General features: G+C 36.6%; 1 protein-coding gene across 9 annotated transcripts in view; it reads right to left on the reverse strand.

Moving 5' to 3' along the window:
* Positions 1-13,445, reverse strand: part of shank3a (SH3 and multiple ankyrin repeat domains 3a) — a 190,491-nt gene that overhangs the window by 90,364 nt on the left and 86,682 nt on the right. For all 9 annotated transcript variants that reach the window (XR_008908896.1, XM_056766774.1, XM_056766773.1 and 6 more), the window contains one exon: positions 569-677. Coding sequence is in view for 8 of the 9 variants with exons in the window: in XM_056766774.1 (XP_056622752.1) it covers positions 569-677 (109 nt within the window). In the remaining variant the exon portion in view is untranslated. The remainder of the gene's footprint in view (positions 1-568; positions 678-13,445) is intronic.

The following is a 13,445-nucleotide window of genomic DNA, read 5'->3' on the forward strand; positions in this document are numbered from 1 at the left end:
AGGTCAGTCCTAACCGGCTGCAAACAAACGCATGAATAAATCTGAATAAGTGTGAGCATCATTTGCATAGAAGGTGATCTTGTCTTCCCAGCATGCACTGGGAGAGGTCAGACCTGATTGCACCAGAGTCAATCATGCAGAACAATCTTTTTCTTTCTTTCCCTATAAAAAACCCTGATATAAGAAGATTTACATTTTTGTAGAAAACTATTCATAAGATTTCAAAAACACCAATCAACAGTTAATGCTCCTCCTAAATTTTCGGGGGAAATTACAGACTTAAAATGTTTCTGTACACATGTAAATAGAGTTTAAATGGATGTCAACATTTCATGAGAGTTAAATAAAAAAATAAAAAAGTCCTTACAGGATGGCTCATGTAAATCATAAATCTGCTTTGCAAATTTGTTTTGGCTTTGTGCTGCTGTTTATACTGAATGATAATATGATTTTTTCCCCCCAAACATGTGAGGATTACTTAGCAGCTTAGAAGGTTAATGTCTGATATATCTTTATGCACAAACATACACAGAAATTCTTTCCATTGAGTTAATATTACAGTACGTACCTCCAGACTCCGGGTCATGAAAGTTTGGGTCAAGCCCTTTCTCCAGGAACTTTGATACCCTCTCAACGTTCCTTTGCTGAACATATTCCATAAACTTCTTCAAGTTAGCCTGAGGGAATGAGACAAACAGAGATAGAAAGAATAAGAGCGAGGGAGAAAAAAGTGAGAGAGAGATATGTGGTATAAGTTAAATAATGCAAAAGAAAGATAAAAGAAAAAACAGGCAAGTTTTCCCAAGCGTAAGGAACAGAGATGGAATGAAGCTTCACAGCAGCAGTGAGGACTTCATTTTAACTCCTACACACACAGAAACACACGCCGTAATGAACCCCAAATCTGTTGTTACAGCAGTCCTGATCCATAATCCATCATTTTATAACATATAACAACAACACAATCCATTGAAGAGCAAGGGTAAATCTGTTTCCACAAGAATTCAAACCACCAGTGTCTTAAAAACTGTTTTCTGGCAGAATCTTATTATCTTACGAATCACAAACATAGACTTTGTAGTATTATAACAGCATCAATATAATTCTTGTGAATATTATGTAAGAGATAATGTAAAGTGAGCCAGTAGTTAGAACAAAATACATCCCACCAAGGTCTTTTATTGTCAAATAAAAACTAATTGGACGTTAGATGTTGATTTGAGTTAAAATTATTTTATTATGTAAGATGAAAGACTATAGAGTTTTATGCTACAGTATTTCATTTAATAATTATGAATAATAATTAATTATATAAAACAATATATTTTTTCTAAACATTTGCTGTCACATCATACAGTTTATTTTTCACTACCTATATACAGTGCACAATGCGGACAAGTGGCTGTTATATAAAGAAATGTACAGTAAGATACAAAATAACACATTTGACCAATCAGCATCAAGTATTGTACAGAACTGATGTATTGTACGTTACAAAAATGACTGGAGATTAAAGAGTGCACTGGAATTTGTTGTAACAAATTCCCGACCTCACACTAAACAGTTTGGTCTTTCCAGAAGATCACACATTGAGCAAAACCCACAAAGTCAGCTAATACCCATCAGTCAGAGAATACCGGCTCTGTAAACATCAGCAGGTTAACCACAAGCACATAAACGAATTGACAGGAATGATCCAGGGTCAATAGAAGTCTCTGTCAACAGCACCGATGACAACATCCTATGTACTGTACATGTCTGACGGGGATGATGGTGCTATAAAATAAATGCGTTTAAAGACGCAGAGGATTATAAAGTGCAAACTGCCCAACAGCAAATGTGTTACGCTCTTAAAAGTAGAGGTGCTTCACGATGCCATAGAGGAACCGTTTTTATGTTTAAATGGCTTCATAAAGAACCTATAACATCCGAAGAACCTTTGTGTTTCACAACAGGTTCTTTGTGGCAAAAAGAGGTTCTTTAAATGTAAAAAGTCTTTTAAGAACCTTTGACTGAACGGTTCTTTGTGGAACCAAAAATGGTTCTTCAAAGGCATCGCTGTGAAGAACCTTTAACGCACCATTTTTTTAAGAGTGTGGTTAAAACACCAGTGATAAAAATCTCAATACTTATTGTTCTCTGTATGAACAGGGCGTGACTTTTGCAGAACTGTATCTAACCATCTCTGAGATTCTGCAGCTTGTTACATAAAACCCTCGCAAGATCGGTGCTGGCCAAACACACACCCGCACGTGCATTCACACACACTCTCTCACACCTGTCCCATGCCAAAAGCAAGTAAAAGGTGTGGTTTTCTCACCATGTGTGGCGTGAGCCGCTCTCCAGCGTCTTCATCTACTTTGATCTGCTTCAAGTCATCTCACCACACTGAATTCAGTCCGAAACGCTACCATCTGAACACACGCTCGCTCACACATGCTCTCTGTGGCTCCTCCTTTCCATGCGGTGGAGGCTAGAAACTCTCTCTGTATCTGTTCTCTCTCACCCTTGGCCACTCAAGCTGTTGTTATGGAGATGGATACAAAAGAATGGTTGGAGAGGGAGTTTTGAGCGTAAAACCTCTAGCGGTTATTGGATGCGAGTAATCTCATTGGATGGTGGGAAACCAACAGCTTCTTTGCCGTTCAATCTAGTGAAGAAACTAATCATAATGAAATGTCACGGCTCCGTGTCTCTCGGCGGACGTCTTTTGTATATATTCTGTCTACCACACAGCTGGAGTACAGAATTCAGTATGTGCGATGCCATCTAACTCAATTGAATTAGCCCCATGTTGTCCTTTGATATACCATTAGTGAATTACTTGATGATACGCCAACGTCATGTACACTGAAGCATGCACATCTGCCAGTATTGCATGACTGGTTTGGGATTTTTTTTGTACTCAATTTGCATGGGCAAACACCAACCGGAGTGTTGCCGGGAGCCTCTTATAATCGGATCAGAACATAATCCATAACCACGGATTTCTTCAGAATGGAAGATGATTCTGAAAGTTCTGCTAAACTGTATTGAAAAGTTTTGTTTAATTTGATGATGCTTTCAACTACCATTTCTAATATTAAACCATTGAGCTAAGGTGCTCATCTGGGAGACACAGGTTTGACTTCGCCCTTCAAACTAGCCCCCCAAAAATGTCCATATTTTACCCAACCATGGGTTAACACAATCCTGTTAAGTATATAATAAATTGATATATATGGGAAGACCTCTTATGAGGTCAGATTAGCCGATTAATTACTTCTGACATATATGGGCCATCTCCTGCTTAGTGAAACAAGGATATATGAACACACACACAAACACCTTTTGTTATGTTACTGCTCTTTGTGAAGTAGATATGGTTGAGAGCACACTGAAACAATGAAATACATCAGACTAGAACAGTGTAAAACACAAATAAAAAGGTAAACAAAATAAACTGGACTGGACCGGATAGTGGTTCCTTTGAATGAATAGATTACCAGCGGGATTACCAGTGATGGCATCATCTCCAAACCAGGATCTAACCCAGTTCAGCATCACAATACCACGCAACACGCTGGGATTGTAAAAAGCAAGCATGGTAAATTCAGACACAGAACGCTGAGATGGACAGAGAACACGAAGATAGGAGTAAAAGGATTTTTTCTGTGAGTAGTAAAATACTTATAGATAGACATTCTGTAAAAATACTGTAGATTGAGTTCATCTTTAATATGGAACCAAACCAAAAAAATGGACTGGTTTTAATGAAGCAATAAGAATAGTACCAATATAAATCTATAATGTAGCTTTAAAACATCTTTAATCCCCAAAGAATCATAAAATCACTTCAAAAACATATAGAGAAAACAGTTTCTTAGTCTTTATTTATTTAATTGTTCAACTGTGGTATTTCTAGTACGTCCATAGTAAAATATTAAGTAGATCTCATACTTATATATTATTTAGCAAGATTATATAACCATTCTATCAAAATGCCATACTGGAGGGAACTTTCTTCTGTAAGAAAAGCTTGCATGTCTAATGTAAAGCTCATAGTCTGTTTGTTTAGTCACTTTTGAATCATCAGCCCATGTTAGCCAACATATGGAATATTAATAGTGACGAGACCTCACGATACACATCATTCCTCTAAACGCACACATCTCTCAAAGCACAAATGTTAACACTGGGAATAATGTGCTTTAGTCTGGTAGAAAGACCTGAGATGATTCACTTTCCTACTACACTTCTGTGATACGATACGGTGTAATTCTACCAAACAGATGAATGAGTATAGGCACAAAATACCTCAAAAAACAACTACGTAAACTGTAAAACAAGTGTCTTGCGCCGTTGCACAATAACACAGTCGGGGAAAAAGAGATAAGATTGTCTTGTTATCCATAAAGTGTTTGTAATTACATGTTGTATAAAGAGCTTATGCAAAACAGTTGCAAATGAAAGAATTCATAGAACTTAAACAGGATAAGTCAAGATGAGACAAGATGATGTTGATGCCAAAAATAAAGGACAAATCTGGTATTGGGTATTAAGGGAAAATACAACTAGGCCACAGGTTTTGAGTATTAAGGGAATTTACACCACGCCAACTTCCAAGAAACTATTCAAACGTCTTCTCAAAGAAAGAGCCGGGTGTGGGAGTAAAATTATTTTTGTGTGTTAGACATTAAAGAAATCGTTCTGTCATGATTTATTTACACAGTTGTCATTTTAAACCTGTTTAATTTTCTTTCTTCTGTTAACCACAAAAGGAGATATTTTGAAAAATGTTTGTAACCAAAAATGTTGGTCGGGACCAACATTGCCAACATTTTCCATATCTTCTTTGTGTTCTCCGGAAGAAAGAACGATTCGAAGGATAACTCAAAGTGGTCATAGAAAATAACTAATGTTTTAATTGAGTATGAAAAAATTCTTAGAGTAAATAAAAGGTATTAATAAAGTGTTTTAAGACTGAACAAAATCAACTAGATCTGAGATGAACCACAACATTATAATGTAGAATTTTGGAAAAAACAAGGATAAAAACTATGAGGTCACTTATTTCTATATAGAATAAATAAACTGGACTTTAATTTTTGAAAAACCACTTTTGCCTTATCTTGGTCAGGGCAATAAAATCATGTATTACGCCTCCTGGAGGAAGAACAACAGCAAAATCATTTGTGGCCTAATGAACCTAATACATTCTGCCTGACATTCATTCATTCCTTCCAATTTCACTTTAAATCAATATCTGGACTCTGGACACTTTAAATCCCCTTAAAGGGATATTTCACAGGCAAGACAAAATGTATGTTTTACTCACCCTCAAGGCATCCTGACTGAATATGACTTTCTTCTTGAGAAATAATGCAGTCAGAGTTACATTACCACTTATCATTTTACTTCCAAGCGGAATAATGGAAGTGAATGGGTGTAGACTTTTTGAAGCTCCAAAAAGTGCATCCATCGATCAAAGAACTGCTCGACACGGCTCTGTGATCTTAGCAAAGGTCTTCTGTAGCGAATCGATGAGTTTGTTTAAGAGAAATATTCATATTGACATCGCTATTAACCTTTATGTCTAGCTTCCGTTATCCCTCTGCTGCACTTGAACCTGAGGCTTGTTTTTCCGGGGAAATGATGATAATTGCTAATTGCTAACGGCTTCCTTCCACATGAATAAAAACGCTGCGTTGTGATGCATCATCACAAAAACCGGACTAGATTAATCTTTTTTTAGAAAGTAAACACATAGGCTCCCGTTTTCCTTTCCACTTTGTTTAAACTTCCTCGCTCAAAACGTTCAAACGTTTAATTAATAATTTTCTGTATGTATTACATGAATTTAAAACTATTGTTTTGCCCCCTTGGCGCCGGCCCTGAGGTGCTGCATTTGTCAGTGGAATTTATGACACGCCTGCGTCATTTGCCGGAAAAACGAGACATCAACCTTAATAGAGCCGTCATTATGGATATTTCTCTTAAACAAAACCCATCGATTCGGTTCAGATTACCTTTGTTAAGACTACAGCGCCATGTCGAGCAGTTCTTTGATTGATGGATTCACTTTTTGGAGCTTCAAAAAGTCGATGCCCTTTCACTACCATTCTACCGTTTGGAAGTATGATACATGGTATTATAACTTCGACTGCATTATTCTTCAATCATATTCAGTCAGGGCACCTTGAGAGTGACTTAAACATGGGAACATTTTTTTGCCTGTGAAATATCCCTTTAAAATCAGATGTAATAAATAATCCTTTATGAACATACACAAAGAAACAACGCAAAAATCATATACATCACATCATGTTAGTCAGTAAGCCTTTCATATCCAACAGTTTTTTAGTGCACAACGCTATGAATTCAAGTCAAGTTGTAGTGCACAGATGTAGTTCCCTTCCCCCAGAGTCAGGCTGTGTGTGTTGTACTGAATCTGGGTTAGGCCAATGTCAGTGCCCGCAGGGCCATTTCTGCCACACCACTAAACTAAGTGACCCAAACGGCACAGACCCGCAACGAATCTGGACAGAGAAGTCATATTCACAGTTTACCTCAACCACAGCACACTCGCTATCATTGAAAATTGTGAATGTAATAGCAAAGGTTCATTGTGCATTATTTAGGACCCTACAATACAGTTTTGAGGTTTAAATGCATTTAGATATGAAATATGTAGGGACATGACAGATACATGTATGAGAGAGAGAGACGGAGACGAATAGAGAGAAAGAGTGAATTAATGGCAAAATTGAGAGTGAAGCTGGTGAAAGAGATGTGGAAGGAGTGTTGAGATAAAAATTCCCAAAAGGCATTATGGAAATTTATAGGAAAATGAACATTATTTGATGTGGGATATAGAGCAGAAGGGAAGGGTTTAGAAGAGGAAAAAATGGTATTCCCATGCTCTCAAGATTTCATAATTTACATTACAGAGAATGGCATCAGCTGTGAAACACTCACAAGAGCAGATGTATTAAGAGGCTAAAATATCCCTTCAGAATAAATTCACAGACAAAATCAGTTACTCAAACTTGCAGCGATGTACGTTTAAACTTTGGCTGTCAAACGATTAATCACAATTTATCACATCCAGAATAAACATTTCTGTCTACGTAATATATGTCTGTGTACTGTGCATATTCATTTTGTATTTATAACCACATACACATACATGCATATACTTAAGAAAAATATATAAAAAATTTACATTTATAGCCTATATAATTGCAATTATTTGTAAATATAAATAAATCAATAAATCTAAATATTTTCTAGTACTGTACACAGACATATATTTTCTAAATGTGCACAGTTCACAGACATATTATCTAAACACGAAGGTTTACTCTGGATGTGATTAATCACAAATTATCATTTGACAGCCCTAAAATAAACATGTTAATGGCTCTTTTTAATATATAGAGTAAAGTAGCACAGCTGCAACATTCTGTGTAGAGTATCTTACATTTTATTAAGCATCTTTTCAAAGATGTGTTAGGCCGCAGGACCTTTAAAAATATTCCGGGTTGCTTTCAGCATCAATGATGGACAGCTTTGTTATACTGTGAATAAATACAAACAATAATTTGTAGTCATCACTCCATGAAATGAATGTGAAACATGTTTACAGTAATATAATTTTAGAAGCCTAACAGACAAGTGGCTTGGTTGGTCGATTCTAGTAAGCAGACTCTTGCTAACACACACAAACCAAATTCTTGAAGATTTAACCTACATGTGCACGCTAAAAAAATTAAATATACACAGTATATTTACTGTAAAACATGTTTTCTGTTTGATAGCAAACATACAAACAAAACACATGCTTGTAAACGTGCATTATGAAATGCAGCTAATTACACGCATGACAATGGCATTAGTTATGACAATTATGCTGAAGCATCCATTGACCTTGTAGACTAAAATGCTAATGTACTTCGCCAAAAATCGCAGGCATAATGTCCCTAAAGCTGGTTTTCCAGCCATCTCCTTTGATTAATGTTTAGCGTGTTAAGAGCTGTATGTGTACGGTTTAGAAACACAGTTAAAATGCACGCGTGTAATTAACCTCATTGGTTTAATGTGTTTTGTGTTCCTTTTGGGCGTTTGAGGGAATGTTCCAATTACACGGCCAGATTCATAAATAACAAACTACACATTAACACTTCACAGACAAATCTGATGCATCGCTTATATTAGGCAGTTTTAGCGGACGTGTGTGCGTTACACACGTGCATAGACATTCCTGATTCATGACCATAATTTAGTTCGTCTTAATTTTCAAAGGTTGAGCTGCGTTGCCAGGGTTACCCACCGATAACACATCACTCACTTTAACAGCACATGGTCGGTCGCTAAAGCAGATTTTCCCATTCACTGAATAACACACAAAGAAAACGCCTTATGTGTTTTCATAGAAAAATTAAATATTCATTCTGATTACAGGTGGGAGGTATCGTGAAATGACAAATTTAATATCACAGTAGCAGTATTTATATCATAACGGTAGAAATGTTTGCTAAATTGAATAAAATAATATTGATATCTTAATATTTATGTGATGAAAACATTACAAATCAAAGATTTATCTCAGTATAACACTATAAAGGACACCAAAATGTGACATTATTTACAAAAATGAATGATAGTTTGAATTTTTATCAACTATTTATTGAATTGATAGGTTCCTCTTATCGCAAAATGGCTCGCAGAATACAACATTTAACAGGTTAACCTGTTGTGTTGAATCAAATACACAACATGAATCCTCTAAAAGTACTATATATTACTTAATATTTAGTTCAATTACAGAAGAAGTTACAGTATTTAAACTTTACTTATTAAGGGAAAATTAATTTAATTTCAGTAACAGATTACTTCGTGACTAGTAGACATGTGCACAGTTAATCGCGGTTGCATCTAAATCCTGCTGAAACCGAGCTGGCTGCGATAATGCAAGGTATCGATTATTTTATTGATGCGTAGCTTGTCCGTGATCTAAAAGCAGTGCGAGTTGAAGTCTCTTATAATGTGCATTTAAAAGCAACACCTGTCAATCATTATAAATATAATTTATTATCATGAAAATACTCGAGGAGGCTTTAGGAACAGTGATAAAAACTTGTCCTTAGGCATTTCCTAGAACTACGTGTGTTATGCTCTTCTTCTGCAGTACGTATTTGGAGTCTCTGCATGAGAGCGCTCTCTGGCTTTAGGATGCAGCAGCATTTTACCGTACTTCACTCAAAAGTTGTGCATAAATCACGTAATATATATGTAGTAGAGTAGGCGGGGCGAGACCGTGGTTCGAGTCCGGTGAGTAATTGTGAATTAGCGCCAGCTGTGCGCACACCGGGCTCGAATCACGTAGGAGATAGGGAGCATATAAAAGGAAGTAAGGAGTCGGGAACCAGCAAGCATTCAAAACATTTAATAAAGTAATATAACAGCCGGCGGCCCCTCACGGACGACCGCCGGCGAACAAAACATAAACATAAATACAAACATAACACAAGTTCGGGCCCGGTCCTCTCTCTTCGACGGTCCGGTCGCTCGTTCCTTTTATATGCTCCCTATCTCCAACATGATTCTAGTTGCACCAAACACCACCTGTGTCATCATATCAATGCAATTCTGTGTGTAGTGCCAGGAACAACTAAACCACTTTGCACTGAACTCACATCTTTACTTGTTTAGGACACTTTCTGTGCCTAAAGAATGAATCCATGTTTCTTTATTGCTCGCTCATATATACATAATTTATGTTCTGCCTATTCACAGCCAATCAGATTTATACCCCCGTATTAATGATAAAGCAAAATACACAAATACATCACACTACACACTGTATGCCTACAAAATGCTACACATTACAGCGTATGCGTGTGTGTGCAGTCACATTGTATGTTTGTGTCGGTTAGCCATGCATGAAGTGGAACACCCACACAAACACACACATTTACAAAGGCACACAAACACACCACTGTACAACAGTTACTTTAAATAGCCCCGAAAAAGTTCAGTGACAATTTTGGTGTATCAATAAAGCGGAAAAAAAACGGCTGTGTAAAAGGACAACTTCGCATTTACTTTTAATGAAGACTTAATGAAACGAGCAAACAATATATCAACATAAATACATCACCCAATCGTTACTGATCCTGTAATGACAGTATTAGCTGAAGGGATTCTGTACTACTCTGAGTCGTTTCTGATGTCTTATCTTGACTTATAAGATTCTTATCTTCAGAACAGTGTGCATTCAGCTTCAGCTGAAAGAAAACCCAAGAACAACATGAAGTGACAGTCTAACCTCAATGGCTGGACAGCGGGCGCATTTTTCTTTATCTGTACTCAGCATAATGTTCCAGAGCTCCAGCGCTCTTCCACAGCACACAGCATACTGCTACTGAAACCTGCTGACCAACAAACTGTCCACCGTGATAAACACACTCACTTACTCTAAATGACAATAGAGCCCACAACCGTTCACCTCAAAACACACACACCTTCCTGTTACATGTCAATTTAAGGACTACATTACCCATAAAGCCCTTTGTGTATATCTGACTGAGCCAAGGGAATCGAAACCATTTAATTTCCAAATGATGAATATAAGAGAGTTCATTTGTTAAAACCTAATTATTCGTGTCTTTAAACATTGACTCTAGTGTGTTATATTGTGAGAGATGTGGTAAACTGACCGCGGTGGCACTGGTTTACAGTATAACAGCAGTAAAATCAAGTCTGGTCTATTTATTCTCTTCGGTCTGGCACTGATGTGATTTATCAATATAAAGTGTTTCAATGCAGTCATTAAGTCACGCTCGCTCACTTACTCAACATACTGCTGACTTCAGCATTCAATATGCACATAAACACATGAATATGTGTGTGGATACGCTTTTGTGAGCGGTTGAATTAATGCTGTTTGTGAGGTTGTGTATATGTGTGTGTGTAGAGGAACGCGAGGAATGCCTTCCATCATCAGATCACAGACAGATAAACAGAAAGAGAACAGCTGGAGTCAGCAGTGTCATCCATGTCTCTGACTGTCCAAAATATACCCAACACCACCCACAATATCCACATTCTTCTAAAATACTTTAGCTTACTAATTATGTTACAAACAATGTAAATGATTTGTCAAAACACATTCCAGCGTCCCAGGAAATGCACAAATATACAGTACATGTGTCCTATGGTGTGACATGTAGAAAAAATATATAATATAATATATTATTTTTTATCATTAATATTTATATTTATGATCTTTAATTGCATACAAGAGATTTATTTTCATTGCTAGTTTTTCTACATTTTTGCTCTTACACCATACATTCACGGTATTTGTCTACAACTCGCATACTGATTTATTTTAAATGATACAACCTAAATGCAGTTTGAATAAAGTCTGCTAAACACATAAATATAAATGCATAATATTCCACAAATTTCTGTCACATTCCCAAACATATTTATCCAACAAAGTATTCTTTATATATATATATATATATATATATATATACAAAGAAAACATACCAGCAGGGTCCCAGGTAATGCACAAATATATCGTACATGTGTCCAATGGTGTAGCACAGACTTCAAAAACCAAATCTTAATAATATTTTATTTTATATTATATTTATAGTATAAAAACATAAGCAAGATTTATCTTCATTTTTTTTTGCTATTGCACGGTCGGTCCATTTATGTGTCAGCTACCTTCATACTGATTTTTTTAAATGTATACCCTAAATGCAGTTTGTCTAAAATCTGCTAAATCCATGAGTATGCATAATATTTCCCACACTTCTCTCACATTTCCCATATTTACCTACACCAAGTATTCTTTATTTAAATATTTTTGCTTCCATTCATCCCACATAAGACATTTTCATTTTTGCCATATTATTTCTATAAACTCTCAATGCACCACACTGGCAATAACGTACATCTACATTTATTTGAGGATTTATTTAACAAACAGGTAATATTATAATAGTATAATCCATTAACACTAATTTAGGACTCTTGTGTAGCCTATTAGTACCCAGAATGCATCATTAAACTCATATAAAATATTTGACTATAGTTCAGACCAGAACATCCAACATCTCATAATAAATCCAGCATAAAAGACTATAAATCTCCCCGCACAATTTTCATAACATACTTTCACTTTGCACAATATACTGTCTCCAACAATAACCATAATATTCTGGACATAACATACGATACAATATCATTATATAAAAACTCAAGGGAAAATATTTTATTTTTAGAACTGCCATTAATACTTAACCCTGTCATATAGCCAACAGAACTCATTCCCAACAATGAAAAAAAAGCACATTAGCAACCCAGTGTTGCCCGTCCAATAACCACTACTTGTAAAATATCTGCCATTAACATAACATTCCCATTAATACTCATAAAACACCCATCACTGCAAGCACCTTCCATAACAACGCCTTTAAGATATGCAAAACAACCGGCCGTGCCTTAAAAGCACCCAACTCTTCCTCTTATAATGCATCTTGTCCTGTCTAATGACAGAAACGGCCATATTGGTAATGTGACATGTAAATGTGTTATGTGCTGTCCGTTATAACGCCGGGGGATTGACACGCTGGTGATGACGTCTCAGTTCTTTATTCCACAGTGAGGCGGAGCTGAGTTATGGCCAAAGCGTTTCACTTCATGCCTGACAGATGCTTCTTTGAGAGATCCATTTGTCTTAATGGAACTTCAGGAGTGACTCGCCTCAGAAGCAAAAAATAGTGACAAACTTACAATCCGTCTTTCTCTCTCTCTCTCTCTCTCTCACCCACATAATCTATTTCTCTTTCTACAGGTGAGCGGAAGAGTACTTTAAGGGGCAGTTTATTGATAAACAACGGTCCATTAACCTCTGACTTGTGCACTGAAAAAGAGAGAGAGAGAGAGAGAGAGAGAGAGAGGAACAGAGCACCTCAGATGGTGCAATGGTATAAGACAAAACAAAAAGAGCGACAAAAGTAAAATGATACTTTCATATAAAAGAAAGAAAAAATGTTAGTCAAATGACACCACATTTAAAGGGACGGTTCACTTACAACCAAATGTTTTGTTATAAGCAGCATTGGTTGGGTTTCACACTCAACTTGATTCTGTTGAACCCTGGTGCGTTTGAGATAGTCTTACGTCATCGAAAATGTGCACGGCGCATGACAGAAAACAGAACACGGATATATTGTTTTTGTTAATTTGGTGCTATGCGCAGCAGAGTAAATTACATTTGGGTTTTCTGTATGCACGTTGCATGCAGACGGCCTTCTGCAGCTTGCAAACAGACTATTTTGAGGAAACAGTGGATTTCCTTCGGCCTTGTCGCTTTGATTCCATTGGCAATGCAGAAATACGATGCGGGCTCTCTCTTGCTCGAATCCAAGCTAAATCATCAACAC

This window comes from Triplophysa dalaica, chromosome 14 (genome assembly GCF_015846415.1).
Source record: "Triplophysa dalaica isolate WHDGS20190420 chromosome 14, ASM1584641v1, whole genome shotgun sequence".
Lineage (NCBI taxonomy): Eukaryota > Metazoa > Chordata > Actinopteri > Cypriniformes > Nemacheilidae > Triplophysa > Triplophysa dalaica.